Consider the following 18,226-nt stretch of genomic DNA (forward strand, 5'->3'; position numbering starts at 1 on the left):
ACTATTAACAGTATTCATTGTAAAAAAAAAAAAAAAAGAAAGAAGAAGAAGAAGAAGAAGAAGAAAGAAAGAAAACTCTTTACAAGTATTTATACAGAGTTCAGTGAGGAACACCTGATGCTTAACATTTTCACAATATTTTTATGAGTAATACAGGAACAATAATTATTTTTAAATATCCTCATGGTAGCTCTTTGATTCAGTAAAAAAAAGGGGGGGGGAAGCAAGCTACATGAAACACGTGACTTTATGTTTTTATTTTTATTTTTTAAAATTTATAAATCATGTTTATTCTATTACAGTTGTCTCAATTTTTATCCCTTTACACCCCTCCACCCATACAACCCCCACCCCCCGCTCCCACAGTCAATTCCCATTCTGTTGTCCATGTCCATGGGTCATTCATACATGTTCTTTATCTAGTTCTCTCCCCTTCTTTCCACCATGGTTCTCTTTCCTCCTCCCCTCTGGTCACTTTCAGTCTGCTCCATGTTTCCATGCCTGTGGTTTATTTTATTTGTTAGTTTATTTTGTTGAATAGAGTTCACTTATAGGTGATAGCATATGGTATTTGTCTTTCATCAATTGGCTTATTTCACTTAGCATAATATTCTCCAGTTCCATCCATGTTGTCACAAAAGGTAGGAGTCCCATTTCTCCTTCCCTCCCTTCCTCCCTCTTTTTCTTTTCTTTTCTTTTCTTTTCTTTTTTCTTTTCTTTCCTTTTCTTTCTTCCTTCTTTCCTTCCTTCCTTCCTTCCTTTCTTTTTCTTAAATGCAGGTTGATTTTATTTATTTTTTTAAATGTCAAAGTTAATTATAAAATATTAAAACAATTTAAAACCATTGTAAAGTCTCAGCAATTAAACCAACATGACACCAGCACAGAAATAATCAATTAGATCAATGAAATATAATGAGCATTTTAGAGACAAATGTATATATCTGTCTAACAATATAATATACAATTAAGTTGATATTTCAAATCAATAGGGAAAATTAGGCTTATTCAACAAATAAAGTGTATGGACCACTATTACTTGAAATAAAACAAATATAGAGCCCTATTTCACACATTATACAAGAAACATTCAGGCGAGTAAAAAATCTGTATGTAGAATCCAAGAAGTTTTAGAAGAAAATAGAACAAATATTTTTCATGACCTGAAGTAAAATATTCAACCCCGGAAGCTATAAAGTAAACATTGACAATATGACTATATTAAACATTTAAGACTATATAGTAATATACATATTTAAAAAAGTTAAAGGACAAGGAATAGAATAGGAAAGTATTTGCAACACATCTAAAATATGGTTAATAGGTTTTTTTTATTGTTTTGCTTTGTTTTGTTTTTAGGGAAAAAGGTTCTACAAACTTTTAATCAATAAATGGATAAAGAATATAAAAAAGTCATTTAAAGCTTTTTTAAAAATAATAGAAATAGGTAAGAAATATACAAAAACAGGCTTAGTTTCAACAAATAATAAAGGAATAATTAAAATAACATCATTGTCACAATCAGATTAATGAGTATTAAAAAATATTGGTAATATCAAGTATTGGCAACTCTGAAAGGAACTAGATATTCATAGAAACTTTTCTTCATCTTAAAGCAGTCCCTTTAGCATATTTTGCAGTGCTGGTTTGGTGGAGGTGTATTCTTTTAGCCTTCTTTTGTCTGGGAAACTCCTTATTTCGCCTTCCATTTTAATTGAGAGCCTTGCTGGGTAGAGGAGTCTTTGTTGCAGACCTTTGCTTTTCATGACTTGGAATATTTCTTGCCATTCCCTTCTGGCTTGCAGTGTTTCTGTTGAGAAGTCAGCTGCTAGCTGTATCGGGGCTCCCTTATATGTTACTACCTCTTCTCCCTTGCTTGCTTTAGGATTCTGTCTGTCTTTGGTATTTGCCATTTTAATGATAATGGAAACACATGACTTTAAAAGCTCAGGTTTTGCCTCTGAGGGTGAAACTCCAGGCATTTTAGAATGCACTGGAGCTAAATAAGGAAGTGCAGTGAAACAATATGAAATGATATGAAAACTACTATAAATAGAGGTTTAAAGAAAAGCCATAGGGAGAGGTGAGTATAGGTCCTATGTATGCACACTAACTGTTGGAGGGACAATGAGAATTGTATTCAACCCAAAAAGGTCAAAAAAGACAATCTGAACTTCAGTTTACCCCAAAAGAAAATAATCGGTGCAAAAAGCTATAAACAAGACAAGGACGAAGGCAGGTAGGTGCGAGTAGGTGGAGGTAGGAGGGTGGGTTTAGGCTCATGGGGACCTCACTGAGGCCTATTCCTGATCCCTCAGCAGGCTGTGCAGAGCAAGCTCTCTCAGGACAGAGCAACATAAACCACGGGGTCACTTTCTTTCTCACTCCTTCTGTTGTCAGGCCCCAGAATCTACTATAAAAATCATAATACTGCTACTCAGGGAGCTAAGCCTCCCCAGCCTAATATGCAGGTTCGACACCTTAAAATTATTACTGTGCCAACACCAGGACCACCTTCCACATCTGTGTCTGAGCCACTGTCGGGGTTTTGTGCACATGTCCCAAAGAACCTCCTTGGTTGCTAGAGGCTTGTTGGCATGGAATCAGTCCGAAGACAGAATTCCAGCTGCTAATGGCCCACTGCCAAAAATCAAAAGGGAATAGGATTCTCTGGGAGAGTCACCTGGAGAAAATCTGTGGGAAAAGGAATCAGAATTTTCATCCTCCTTAGAATGTTTATCCCATGGAGTGTGTGGCTCTGTGCCGAGTGCAGCATCTCTGAGGCTGAGAACCAGGGAATCTGATCTACTTACTGCAATTGGAATAGTGCTGGGACCACCTTGAGGGCCTCCAAGCTGTGTCCCTGCTAAAATGGCCAGATGCAGCATCTCGTAATGTTGGACCACTGCCCAGGGGACCTAGAGAGAAACTGGGGATTGTCCCATTTTCTCCTCTCAGACCGAGAGATACTCATTGAATATATTAAGAATCTTTGGGGAATCATTTCACAATGTATGTGCTTATTGAAACATCACGTTGTACCCTGTAAATGTATACAATTTCTATTGGCCAATCATATCTCAGTGAAGGTAAAAAAGTAAAAATAAAACAACCACCAAAAAGAATCGAAGGGAAATAACAAAACAGTCCACTTTGTCTCCGAGGATCCCATTTACTTTGCTCACCCATCAGTTTAGTCATCTCTTCTGGACCAAAGCAAGAGTAATAACACAGGAGAGATACTGAGAGGATCCAAGTGTCAAAACAAAGTGTAATTGGTGTCCCTGAGCACATGCGGGCCCTGATCAGTGTGTTTCAACAGGAACACAGTGACATTTTGGGGCAACATAAGTATTCCTTGCTGCAGGACAATTGTAAGCATTATCACACTTTTGGTACCTTTGACCTTCAGACATAAATGTAAATAGCACCCTGACACCATTGCAACAATTCAAAATGCTTAGACTCCTTTCCACAGGTCCCTAGAGCAGTGGTACTACTCATGGCTGAAAATTTCCAAATAACTTGTCATGTTAAGGACCAATATAGGGATTTCCCAACATGGGCTGAAATTTGGGAGTTGGCCCACAACAGTTACCGAGAAGCTATGAGCTCAGATGGCTGCTGTGACACAATTGAGCATTAAATTTTTGCTTTATAGAGTGTGTCAAACCTTTATTGTGTCCATTCTTCAGCTAAAGCTTTCGGTTCAGTTTGGTTTATTTTCATGACTGTTCATTTCAGCTGCCTTGAATATATGGCTGACATTAGGTTTATAGGAATTGCTGTCATTGGCATTTCTATGTTGTAAACACCAAATGTGAAGTTGTGTTCTTTAGTCTTGCTGTGATTTTAAACTTTGTTTTTGTGGTTTTGTTCCTCTGCATCAGAAAGGGTAAAACAGGGAAGTTCTTTTAAGTTAAAGCACTTTTCTTCTTGTGCATGTCTGATTTTGAGATAGCTTTTGGAGAAAATAAGGCTAAAAAATCAGTGTTTGAGAAAAGGTATGTCCAGTCAAAGTGCAGCCTATTTTTCCATGTTTTGCCAAGCTGAAATGATCTCTTAGTTGCATATGATTTCATGGGCAATAGACCACCAATTTTACATAATTTAAGCTTGGGAGGTTTATACCAATGCAGCTCACTTCTAAATTATAGGAGGACAGATGTCAGGGGAAATGTGTGAAGGAGTAAGAGCAGAATTGGACAGGTAGGGAATAGTGAAAATGCAAGTTCCAGCAGAAGTAAGGCTTGCTTGAGTGTAGTTGGTAGGGTACGTGAATGTTGCACACAAGGTGGACAGCAATTTGAACATTTCACCTAAAGTGTCATATGGTGTGCCTGAGTGTGATATTGTTATGTTACAGAATTACATGCTTATGATTTTGTAATAAAAGATTTTGTAGTAAATAAGGGGCATTATTTGTGCTGGACCCTGCAGACGGAAAGAAGCAAATTGATTCTTTAAGCAATCAAAATAAAAAGTTTTATTGTTTCCTAAGCCATGGTTAAGTGTTTTTAACACTTTATCAGGTTTTATGATTAGCAGAAACATTGGCTAGCATCTCTTTGAAGGTCACTGGTTGGTTTTACTGTAAAACTGACATAAACAATTCGAGAAGGGAGATTGACAATCTCCATCCCGCTCTTCTCTTAAAATTGTTTTTCCTATTTAAAACACCTCTCACCTCCCATCCCACTGTGACTTCTAAAGTCCTAGTTAAGAGACTGTCATTCTTCCTGTTCATAAATTTGCATCATGATAATAAAAACTTAGGGTGCTTGTAAATATATAGACCACCACGCCTATCTCATTGAGCTTCAAATTCAGTTGCCCTGGTTTTGGATCTGAATTCTGGTGATTTATATCTTCAGGCATATTTGTGAAGCACCTAATAGTGCTCTTCAATGTTTCAATAAATAGTTAAGTGGTAGGACAATACAAGAAGACTGTCCAATTTTGGACACAAGCTTATGAATATGGGGACAAATGACCTTTTCAGTATATGACATTTTCACATGTCCAAAGAAGTAAATTTTAACTTATAAAATATTTCTGCATTCTGAAATGTACTTACACTTACTTACAAAATACTTTACACAACACAAAGAAATTTCATACAATGGAAACATCCCTGCACACATTATATTTCAATGGAAAGCTTCTCACCTTGCCCCTGGTCCCCGTCTCCAACCCAAATGCCAAGATGATTGACAACTGTCTTCCTTCTTAAAGGAAAAAAAACGTTTACTTTGTCATTGTTTGAAAAACTTGGAACTTAAAGAGAAGATTAATATAGAAGTGGTATACATGAGGTGCAAGATTGAATTTCTAAAGCTGCTAACTCACAACCTCTCAGAATTATTTAAATACAATTAAGATGCTTTGGAGAGAAACAATAAATTACAATTTGTGTTTTCACAACACTTTCAAATGCTCATGTCTCAAGAGATAACAATGAAGTAGTGTAAGAAAAGACCAGGTGTGAATGTAAATTGATTAAGAACAAATTCATTTTAAGAAATTAATAATATTCCGGTCAAGATGGAGATGTAGGTAGACATGCTTCACCTCCTCATGCAACCACAGAGAGAATTTCAACTATATCTCAAAACAAATAACAACCAGAACTGTCAGAAAAATCGAGCTCTATTGAAGTCCAACAACTAAGGATTTACAGAACCCACATCCCTCCAGATGGGTGCATTTTCGAAGACAAGGAGTCAAAGAAGTTCTACCTAGTACACAGAAACAAACACAGGATGGCTGCCAAATTGAGACCAAGAAATATAGCCCAAATGAAAGCACAGAATAAAACTCCAGAAAAAACTAAATGAAATGGAAATAACCAACATAGCAAATGTGGAGTTCAAAACACTGCTGATCAGGGTGCTCAAAGAACTCATTGAGTATTGAAAACAAAAGAAAAAGAGGGGAGGGAGAAATGAAGGTTACACTAAGTTAAATAAAGAAGAATCTACAGGGCACCAACAGTGGAGAGGATGAAGCCAGGAATCAAATCAACAATTTGGAACACAAAGAAGGAAAAAACATTCAATCAGAACAGCAGGAAGAAAAAAGAATACAAAAAAATGAGGCTAGTAGGAACCTCGGGAACAGCTATAAAACTACCAACATCTGAATCATAGGGATGCCAGAAGAAGATGAAGAGCAAGAAATTGAAAACTTATTTGAAAAAATAATGAAAGAAAACTTCACATGGTTTCGCCCTTTCCCAGAATGCCAGAGAAATGGGATCATATGTTAAGTAGCCTTTTGAGTCAGGCTTCTTGCACTTGGCATAATGGAGATTCATTCATGTTGCATCAGTAGTTTATTCATTTTTAAGAGAGAACACAAAAACTCTGGAATTTATTTATTAAAAAATGTGCATTTATTCTTACTGGTTTAAACTTCAGTCACCTTCAAAGTACTCTCCACTTGATGCAATACACCCATTGATAATTTTTTTTCCACGGCTCAAAACAGTTTTTGAACTCGTTGATGCAGGTGGCTTTTAGTGCTTCTGCTATTCTTTGTTTCACCTCCTCCACATCAGCAAAATGTTTCCCTTAGAGGACTTTTTTCATCGGGGAAACAACAAAAAAAAATCTCTCATGAACTTTGAGTGAATAGGGAGGGTGAGGCATGGGGGTCATCCTGGTTTTGGTCAAAAACTGCTGACCCCTTAGCACAATGAGGGCAGGTGTGCTCATAAATCACTCGTCATGAAATAGGTAACCGCATTGAAAGAGTCTTCAAAAAAATTCACTGAAGCTGAACACAGCCTCTCACAACAATGCCGGCTACTACACTGATACAGATGGGTTCCTAGAACATGTGCCTAGTGGCGGAAGCCTGTACTACAAGGGGCCTGCCTGAAGAAGATAATTCCAGAAAGTAGATAATTGCTGAGTAGTATTCCCTGGTAAAGATATACCATCATTTATGTATCCATTCAATTGTTGAAGAGCCTTTGTGTTGTTTTGAATAAAGTCGATGTAAACTTTTGCATCTCTTTTGTTATTAAGGCTATATGGTCAAAAAACTTTAAAAAGTAAGAGAAATAATGTATTCAATAATTTGATTTGTGATATTTTAAGAAAAATATCCTAAATTCTTCATCAATAGATAATTGCTCCAGAATCAATGCATTAAGTTGTTCAGCATGATCCCTTTTGCATGGAGCAATGACAGAATCAGTGTTTACTGCACTTGTCGAGTAATTATCAGCAAAAGACAGCATTCTATAGCCATTCCCTGTTCTGAAAGGAAAACAAGTAACTTGATGAAATGATAGAAAAATAGGATCACTTCACCTAAGACTCAGGAAGGGGGCAAAAAAGCAGATATTTAGAAGGGAGCTGGACACAAGCTAAGAAGGCTACAGTTTCACCCCTTTGCACTGCAAACGCTCTAAGAAATGTGCGAGTGCTCAAGTGTTAGTTCTGCCGGGTGCGGATTTCTTCCCTGATGGAAGGTGGAAACTGCCTGTATGATCAGGCATTACCCACATTGCTGCTGTTCGGGGCTCTGAACTCAGAACAATTTTTGACAAAAGCACATTGTGTTGGGAAGGCAAATGTCTATTCTACATGAAATATCACATTAGGGGCAAGAGACAAATTACTCAAGTGTGTTTGGAAATACAAAGGAAAGGTTTCTATATTGTGAGGTAACAACTCTTTCTCTTGCATCAAGTAAGAGACTCCATTTACTACATTTTTCAAGGTGTAAAGTTAACCATTACCACAAAAATCTTTTTATGTAAGACTTAAAAAATCACTTTCTCCTTTGGACTATAGTATTCTACACCATAACGAATGTTTTCTTCCACCAGCTGTTCATTTAGCGACAACCGCCCTGGGTAGAACAGAGGTTACAAACTGGAGGATATCTATTTAGCTGAATTCAAACCCATTTCAACTCTACTTCTGAATTGCATGTGTAATGGAAAAGCCAATTGTTATTTACAGTCAGAGGAAATCCAGAAAACTGGTTCAAAGCTAAAAATGTTCATTTATGTTTTAGGAAGTTCCTATATATGGCATATCGTTGGACTCTTTCAGAATCAGAAATTGGTGAACTGCCCCTTTCCACTGGAGAATATGCTTTCTTTACAAATTGAGGCTGAAAGGAAAACAGATGTGAATCTGTGTTTAGACTTTGTGATCCAATTTGATTCATGGAGATAAATATCAGAGAAATTAGTGAACAATTAAATAAATTACATCCTTTCTCACATGTATAATTTTCTATATCTACAGAACTGGGCATTGTCTCTAGGGCAGCTTTTCTCAGGGGCTAATGAATTGGCCTTCAGCTTGTGTGCACTGTCTCCTTAGTTCACTGAGGCAGGGATAAAGGAACTCTTTGCTTCCTAGACTGCCAACGCGCCCTTCTCAGGAGAAGGAAGGGACTTGGGAAGCCCACTCAAGTCCTCTGAATGGCTTAGGTGTGCTAATCGTTCTCTTGGGCTGAAATTCTTCCACTTAAGTTCTGTACCTTGAGGCTGTTTACACCCTGAATTCTGTCCCCCACCTTGATCCACATTACATCTCTATCTGGCCGCATAAAGTCTGAGATGTCCCCCAACGTTACAAAATATAAGTGGCTTAATGGAGAAAGGAGTAATGTAGCTTGTTACAAGTCTCAGGAATAGTCTTGGTTGGGTACCAGATACAAAGTGTAAATATTTCATGCCAACTCTTTCATGAGCTAGATTTTCATATTCTATTGAGGATAACTCTTCCCACGTTAACATGGAGGACAGGGCTTGTTTGGAACCCAGGTTACTTGGGAAGAAAGCATAAAGCAAGTTACATTTTGTGATTGTTCAAGAAGCACAGTGTTGGAAGAAAGCCACAGGGTGACCCTGCTCACCCATCCGTGGCTCTGGTTTCATGCTCTGCTGGAGTAGAGTCAAGAAGACTTTGTCATTTCTTGGCTCAATGCAGAATTTCTGAAAGAAGTCCAATGAGCAAAATTTTCTATGTACTTTTTCCTTTGAAAGGGTATGTTTTACATATATAATGTGTTTTTCCATTTTGACCAGGGAGTCAGTAAATTATGTCTGAAGTCCAACCTATCTTATTACCCATCTAAGTACAGCCTAGAAGCTATGAATTGCCTTAACATTTTAAGTGGTTTAAAAATAATCAAAAGCAGTATAACATTTTATGACATGTGAAAATCATATGATATTAAATTTCACTGTCCCTAAATAAAGTTTTATTAGAACACAGTTGTGCTCATTTGTTTATATATTGTCTAAAGTTGCTTTTGTGCCACAATGGTTGCGTTGAGTATTTGCAACAGAGACTGCATAACTTACAAAATCTAGAATATTTATTATTGGGTGCTTTACAGAAAAATATAGTTTCGCATCCCAGATCTAGAATAACTAACATTCAAGGATGGCAGCTGAATTAGCCCCCATTATATTGCATTCTCAGTGTTTATTTTGCTTAACCATGTATTGCAATGAGTAGCTTTGGTATGGCTATAAACACTGTTTTGGAGAATATAGAAGAGGAAAAATATGCATGAATTTTAGTGTAGGTATGGAAAATTAACAACTCTTTCAATTGGCTTTTTATATAGAAAAAATATTGTAGATAATTTTCTGCATTTGATACAAATTTCTGTTAGGTAAGATAATCTTAGAAAAAATGTTGATTACAATAAAACTCTCATAACTTACACTTCAGATTTTACTCTGCCTGCCCGCCCCATGTTCTACCCACAAGGTTTGCAAAGTATTATTAGTTTAGCTCCCTGTTGCTCAAAGAATCATTGCTTTTTCAGAGAAAATTGAATGTACATTAATTAAACTGAAATTGAGATGATGGCTCTCAAATCTGGGTTTTTGAAGAACATGGTCCATGGTTTAGAGAAAAATTTAGCAAAACACAAATCTCTCTGGATTTTTTAGAAGCTCTGAATGGTATTGCTGTCTAGAGTCATAAAGAAACATATAGTCTCTGTCCCTCATATTCTCTGTGAAAAGATCACCTCCTTCAAATATGGCTTTGTGTTCTCAGCCACCCTGAATGCTGCGCTACCCCATCTTTACAGGGGGTATATGTGACTATTTCACCCTTATAGCAAATGATGGAAAAAATTGTATAAAGATCCTAAAGTCTAGGACATTTTGAACCACTTACTCTCATAATCTCTGGACTAGACTTCGAAGAACTGATGTAGAGGCTTCATGACTGGGTTCTGGGTTTCACCAAAATGCCGTTATAACTGAAGCAGTTCTAAGATTTAATAATTAGAAAATGTTTAGGTAAACTATAGCACGGTGGCATGGTGGGATACAAAACATTGCTCAAAATGGAATGAAGACCATGCCGATAAGCAGAAATAAATGTGCAATATAACAAGGCAATGCATAACTCAAATGCTATACACCCACAAGGAGCCAACCGAGTTCTGAGAGAGCAGCACTCCTCCAAGTGTGGTCTCCAGCCCCAGGCAGACCCATGAACTTGGTGATACCACGATGCAGAAAGAAAAGCATGGAAATCAAGAGTTACTATTTAGAAACCTTTATAATGACGGAGTAACTTTACTGTTGAATTTTAAAATATAAGAACAAAATTGAGCTTGTATTTTTTGGTTTATTTTATTTTTATTTAGTAATTCAATTTCATTTAGTAATTTACTTTTATTGTATTTCACAAAAGTATGTATGGAATGCATTAGAAAAAATAAACTCCCTCACAACTTGAGAAACACTTTATATGTTGAAAAAAATGTGTTGCTATTAACATTAAGTATGTAACATTTTTCAAAAGAAATGTCATTTTATGGACATTGCAATTTTATTTTCATAAAGAGGCGATTACAGTACCTGGTCAGTTATTTGTTATCAAATTCCTATACTTGGCCAGAATGAAAGAGTTGTTTCATTTATTTTTTTTCCTTTGGTTTAAGCAACTTTTAAATATCAAATGCTATTTCATGCTGCAGGGGCCTGACAATAAAATTCTGTGTAAGTGACTAAACCATTGCTGGGACATTATTTAAAGGGGGAAAAACAGCAATTCTACAGAACACATGTCAATTAAGTTCCTGTGCAACCAGAAAGAAATGTCCGGGTATTCCTCCACTTAAGATGCAGGGGCCAGTGCACTGAGGCATGAGAAAAGAACTTGATTTACAATTTGAAGGAAAACCAGCGATAAAATAATTGAGGGCTGGAAAGCAATCTCGCTCCTGCCAAATTGCTTTCCTCCATGCATGCTCCATTTAGGGATGCTCTTTGGATATTTACATTTAGTTTGTGCATATTTTCTTTCCCCTGTGAGTATTCCATCCTATCGGATTAGGGCTGTTTCTCTGCTGTGATCAGCAAAAGAGAATATCCAAATTACCCAACACTGGATTGTGCCTGGAGCTTTATAAATAGAAAATGGTTGATATATTTTTAAGTGCAAAGGTAATAAATTGGCTGTTAATGAGAATAGCCTTGATCCCTAAATTGCAAAACCATGAATTCCATTCAAATAAGCTTTGATTTGAGTTCACGGGAATCAGACATGTGAAGGCAGATTGCAAGTTGTAAGGAGTTGGTAAAATATTTGTTAACAACAAGCAGTACTACTACTACAATTATTATTTGTGGCAGAGATTTACTGATTATCAACCATGGTGTTGCTTATGGCTTTCTTTCCTTAGGAAGTATTCCTAAACAAAGAAGGCCTTCCCCTCTTGCCTATGAGTAATTACCTCCAGAAATTAATCTTATATTCATAAAATATGTGTGGTATTGTCACACACTCACTGAATTGGTTCCCTGAGTCACATAGATATTGAATCACTTATTTATAATTTTTGAGAGTTAGTGACAAAAGTTGGCCAAGAAGTTTGGTTCTTATGCCATTGTTTTGCTCACGGAAGAACACTCATGCCTTACACAAGAGCAAGACTTTAAAGATCAAAAATATCTTTATATTGAACTATTGAGGGGCCATCTTACTTTGACCTTTTCTGCTCATATGAGGAAATATTTTTGGTTTGCATACAAGCAATGCAATTGAACAGATTTATTTTGAAGGTTGCCTCCTGTAAGCCTCTGACATGTTGATGACCTGGAATCAAAATTCCAATGCTCCCCAAAGATAAGGCATGAAAATATCATATGGGGCAAGAATGAAGGCATTGAAAAGGAAACGGAAATAGACAATGCAAATTAGACCTGCACCAAGGAGACATGCCTGTTTTAAATTTAAAATTGACTGTAAGCCAGAGCCAGCTACACCCTGGTTATCTAGAGGAGGATAGAGATGAATATGAAGGGAATTTTTATTCTCAAAAACAACCTACAGAACCAAAATCTGTAAGCTCTAAAATTGATAGACTGGGATTTTCCTTGCCAGGCATTTGTTCCTGGTCAACCAGGTCTTCCTAATATTGATCATTACTGGCACGATTGTGTTTTTGTCGCATATCTTCAGTGCATCAAGAGGATTCTTGTTCTTTAAATCTGGAATAAATGTGCCTTAGTTAATAGCCTAAGTCATGCCACAGTGCTGCACTGCTCTGTGATCAAAAATGAGGACTTTAAGAGCCGTGAATAACAAATGTTGGGTTAGAAGTTTAAATCATACATGGTAGTGAACACATATACATACACATACACATGTGCACATGCACACACACATTCACACTCACACTAGAAACCCTCCTATCTGAGAAGGATTGATCAGTTTAAACAATCCCAGGAAAACACGTGATGCATACATCGCTTAGCCACTTTAACTTAAAACACATCTACGTGCCTTTCTTTCCCCACCTTCTAATGGAAAGGGTTTTTCCTCCCTCCCTTACCAAGTGAAGATATGCAAGTGCTTTCCAAAAGCAAGTGGGGCTTTTCTTGAGTCTGATGATTAGACTACATTAATCTGCACTCTTCAGAAATCACCTGTCATATCCAGCTCAGGTTTCTCTAAGTGGTGAGAGGGCACAGACACCTGTGGAGCCATCTGTGTGCAGAACCTGTCTGGACTCTCAAGGTTTTGTTTTAAAGCTTTTACAGTTCTCTTGCCACACCTGACTTGCAGCAACATTTAGCAGTCCTTGTTTATCTAGCCTTTCCAAAGGATTCACCTTAGTTTTTATGGGAGGCACTCTCTTTTTGCAATAATCTTTAATTTGCTTACATATAATTTTACTAGATTTTATAATACTAATAAGAAATGATACTTGCATAAAGAGCTTTGGAAGAAAACCCAGCTGATGCTTGGAGCATTCAGAATCAAGTGTTTCTAACAGATATGCTTAGACATCTCAGAGAGTTACCTATTAGCTTCCAACCTTCAGTGTCCACTGGGCATTTGTCACTAAATTTTGCCAAGAAACTGGAGATGGTGTTTATTTAATCCTTGTTTTCTAATCTCTAAAAAGCTCAGAATAAAATTTGTGATGTGTTTTCAGATAGCCATAGAAAATGATGGTTCACATTCTTTTCCCCTAACTTGACCTCTGACTTCATCTGTCTCTACAATTTTTTTTCTCTTACACTCATATAACATTTTCTCTTCATGTTCCTTCAGACTAAAAGGGCTCCGATCTGTTGCTAGGATGGCAACGTGATTGTGCTTAATAGGTGTTTGTTTTTTGCTGTTGTAGGCATAGCGTAGTCCATGTTTTGCAAGATTTATATTCTAAAATTAGCACATGAGGAATAATATACTCAGTTAAAATTATCTGTGAACATCCCTTGAGAAGGCTGTGTGGCTAAGCCCAACTTGTCATATCTCCAGAGGTCTGAAACCCTTACTTTTTCCATCAGCTTTGGAATAGGTCAAGATTATGTTGAGTGTTAAATAAAATAGTTTGGCATTTCTTTTGACAAAACATAGGTATGCTTAAAACTAGAAAGGTGTTGGATGGTCACACTTGGAGAGAGGCTCGGGGGAACTGACATTTATGCCTGTCACCTAAGGAATCGTAAAGCACATTGTGCCTGGTATTATTTATACATGCCTTCCTCCCTTCTGGCTTAGCTAAGTCTGATCTTTCTGAGAAAAGGAACCCAGAAACTCATGATGTTCCCTTTCCACATATTCAGTAGGATACACTCAGAATCTTTTACGGAGTTAAAATAAAATGAAAATGGAGAACCTTTGCTTGCATTTCCAAGCCAGTAAGAGTTCACTCTTAATTTTTAAGTTGGTGTTTCAAAAACTAATTTCACTATTTTACATGTTTATAAGCTCATTCTTGGGTGATTTGAAAATGGACTCATTTTTTCATGTGGTCCTTTAATTGGACTCATTTCTTCAAATATTAAACTTTTAGAGAAATTTGTGCATATGCATTATCAGGGCCCATGCTTCTCATGTTAACTGAAAATCTTTAAAATATGGGTTTCCTAATCTTATTACTAACTTTATGCCTCTTAATAACAGACGAGAGTGTATATATTTCACATATGTCCTATTAATATACTAATAAACAGTCTTCAAAATAGATCTGTACATAATACCTTTATTAGTGTTTTTCTTGGTAGACTATCAATGCAAGGCTGTTATTTTGTGGTATTTTCCCCCATCTATGACTTTTTTTCCCCTCAAGATGCATGAACTGGAGAGCTGTGGTTTTTGTTTTGTTTTGTTTTTTTCAGTTCAGACAACATTTGACACCTTTCAGACTGTGAGCCCTGAGGACACCTGGCTTGTTTTTAATGAGGCAGCATTGCATAATGGTTTAGGTTTCAGACTGCGGGCTTGAGTGAGCTGCCTGGTTTTAAATCTTGGCCCTCCCACATACGGAACGGGGGACCTCAGGCTATTTATGTAATCTATGCACCTCAACTTCCTCATCTGTAAGTGTGCATATCAGTAGTATTATCTCCCTCATGGGGTTATTGTGAGGATTAAATGAGTTCATATATTTAAAACATTTGAATCAGTCCTCATATGTCATAAGTTCTCAATAGGTTTTTATTAATGTTGACCTTGTTGTGTACCTGAGAGTGGGATCCATGCCCGTGGATGCCCAGTAAGTGTCAAATGACTGGGTAGAATGAGTTGTAATGCCTTGGTGTTCTGGTCTTTCACCTCCACCCATCCTCTCCACCCATGCAGGTGGCCCCAGCCATTAAGGAGAGGATGATGAAGAAGGGAAGTCTGATGCTGGGCTATCAGCCCCACCGGGGGAAGGTCAACTTCTTCCGCCAGGTTGTGATCAGCCCTCAAGTGAGCCGGGAAGACATGGACTTTCTCCTGGATGAGATAGACCTGCTGGGTAGAGACATGTAGCGGTGGCTTTTGGTCCCCCAGAGGCATGGGTTCTGTCCTAGAGAGGGTAACAGATCCAGTCTGGGGCACATGGGGATTGCAGCCCTTCTGGTGAGAAATAGGAAACACACCCCATCTAAGCCCAGCAAAACCAAAATGCTAAGTGAATAGTGTTAAGGACTCTAGCTGCCTGGGCACTATGGTAGCTACAAAAGAGGAAGTGAAAAATGCATTTTCTCAAGGATTGTCCCTGAGACAAACAATTGAAGAGATTAAGAATTACCCTGTGGTGCCTGGAATCTAAGCTTTCATTGCTCTCTAAAAAAACGTATAAATAAATAGTTTAAAGCAGAGGTTCTCAAAGTGAGGTCCCTAAATGAGCAGCAAGAGCATCACCTGAGAACTTGTTAAAAATGCAGATCCTTAGCTCCGCCTCACACCTTCTGAATCAGAAACTCTGGTGGTGGGACCCAGTCTTTCTGTATTTTAAGGAATCCTCGAGGTGATCCTGAGGCAAGGTAAGATCTGAGAACTAGTGGCTTCATGAAACTTTATAATGACTGAATAATCACTCTGATGTTTTGCCAGCAAAAGCATATCTAATATTTCAGTGGTTCCTGAGCCAGTCTTTGAAAATATACGTAGCTGCGGCATTGGTAGCACAAATGTTTAGGTACATCAGAAGTGTATCCAAGCTATTTTTAAAAAGAGAAACTATACACGATGCTTATTTTATAAAGATGTATATTTTATGCAGGCTGAATGTTTATTCTCAAAAGTTTAAATTAACCATTATCTGTTCTAAATTATTTAGAGATAAGAATAAAAGACAAACACTTTGTGGCATTGTCCTTTAAATCAAAGCAATAATCCTAATTCACTTCTGAAGGTCACTGTGTCATTCACTTGGCATAGATATTAGACATATATGTCTCTAACTTATGAACCTCTTTTAGCTTGAGGGGCCCATTTCTTAGCTTGTTCTCTGCTTGTTGGAAATAACCAGAATGAAGTCCATGGGGATACAACATTCCCTTTCTCAAGCTTTGAAATACCAAGTGTAGACTATTAAATGATTCATATTGAGCAGGGAATCTGGGAATCGGGGGCCTTTCAGGGAAAACACCTCCTCCTTTTCCCCTGGGAGTAGGTGATAGGAGTAGTTCTCTTATCCTGCTCCTAGATTTCTAGGAGAAGCTTATTTGACTAAGAAACAAGCAAAACTCAGAGATGTGGTTGCAGAGTTTAACAGGGTAAAATTAAGTAGAACTCTGATTTGGAAGGCAAATGGTTGAAGAGTGTTCAAATATTAGACTTAGCACATTCAATATCATTTTCATAATCCATCATTGGCTTGTGCTGTTTAAATTTTGTAGAGAAAAAAATCAGATAATGTACTCTTTGCTTTTATTCCATATTTTCATTTTGGGATATGTGGTTTCTTAATATCTCCACTGGTCAAAGAATTACTTCAATTTCTGGTGATAGGTATTTGTGTATGTGTTTTGCATTTTTCATTGCCTTTTGTTTTAATATCTTTATAAAATGTTCCTGAAATTGATGTTTGCAGTAATTTGGGTTTCATGAAATAAAAAGCGACATTAGCACACACTTAGTGTTGTTTTCTTTCCTGTCATTTCCTCTTATTAAACTGTACCAATAAAAATTTAGAAGAGATTTGGGCTCGGCTGGCATTTTAGCCATAAGAAAGTAGTAGTATTTTTAAAAAGAGAAACTATACTAAATTAACCATTATCTGTTCTAAATTTAAAGAGAGAGTAGCCATTAGAGAGTAGTAGGTTGAAAGCTGTTTTGTAGTTAACACCTTGGATTCAATGATAACAGCAGTTGTAGCAAAGGGTGTATTTGCCTCTTGTTTCAGTTTTCTTCCTCTCCCAGGAAAGCCATGGAAACTCAATAGCCACAGCTCAGCTTCAGCTGTGCCTTTCTTGAGAAAGAAAAGTTCCTTGATCAATGAAAAAGCAGCTGCTACTAGGTAGTCTGAAAATTCCATTTTGTTCTTTAAATGTCAAGATATACAACACAAGCAGGTATTGACCAAATGGGCAAGAATAATTATTGGATAAAAGGATAATTATAATTCATCCACTCATTAAACACATGGATAGTTGCTGGGGACATGCAGTGAATGAAGCAGAAAAAGTCCTGGCTCTTCTGGAGCTTTTAATCCAGTTGGGGCAGATAATCAACAACTACATACGTAACAAGTCAGTTGGTAATAAGTGTTTTTGAACAAAAATTAAAGAGAGTGAAGAGATAAAGTATGAAGGTGAGAGTGGGTGAGCTATTGGAGAAAAGTGGGTTAGGCAAGTCTCTCCATAAGGTACCATTTGAAAGGAGACTATGAAAATGAGGTAGAGAATCAATCATGTGGGTGTCTGCGGGAAGGGTGTTCAAGTGGAGGGTGTGCTAAGCCTAAGACCAGAGGAGTTGCTTTCATGGTACTTCAGGCACCACCATGAGGTAAGCATGGCTCACGTAGAGGGAACCGTGGGGTGAGTGTGAGATGAAGTCAAAGAAATATCTGGGAGCTACTACACTGGGCCTTGTAGGTGGGAACTTAGAGTTAGGTGGAAACACATTAGATAGAGAACCTGAAGAAGGTACTAAGTGATCCAGCTTATACTTTTTTATTTTATTTTATTTTATTTTTTATTTTTTATTGAGTTTAATGGAGTGACATTGGTTTAAAAAACCACACAGGTTTCAAGTGCTCAACTCAATAAAAGATCATCAGCACATCACATTATACCCTCAATGCTCCAAGCAAAGTCTCTTTCTATCCCCATTTTCCCCCTTTGCCCACCTCCACCTACTCCCTACCCCCTTTTCCCTCTATCACTACACTGTTGTCTGTGTCTATACTACACACACACACACACACACACACACATATATGTTTTTTGGTTAATCCCTTCACCTTCTTTCATCCAGCCCCTCAACCCCCCTCCCCTC

The 18,226-nt window shown here is 37.4% G+C and overlaps 1 protein-coding gene across 1 annotated transcript in view; it reads left to right on the plus strand.

Moving 5' to 3' along the window:
• GADL1 (glutamate decarboxylase like 1) overlaps positions 1-15,271 on the plus strand; it is a 132,686-nt gene extending 117,415 nt beyond the window's left edge. Inside the window, exon 14 of the mRNA XM_054595724.1 lies at positions 15,098-15,271. Within this exon, the coding sequence (XP_054451699.1) occupies positions 15,098-15,271 (174 nt within the window). The remainder of the gene's footprint in view (positions 1-15,097) is intronic.
• The last annotated feature ends 2,955 nt before the right edge of the window (positions 15,272-18,226 follow it).

This window comes from Pteronotus mesoamericanus, unplaced genomic scaffold, assembly GCF_021234165.1.
Source record: "Pteronotus mesoamericanus isolate MK-2021 breed Mesoamerican mustached bat unplaced genomic scaffold, CSHL_Meso_final scaffold_54, whole genome shotgun sequence".
NCBI lineage: Eukaryota > Metazoa > Chordata > Mammalia > Chiroptera > Mormoopidae > Pteronotus > Pteronotus mesoamericanus.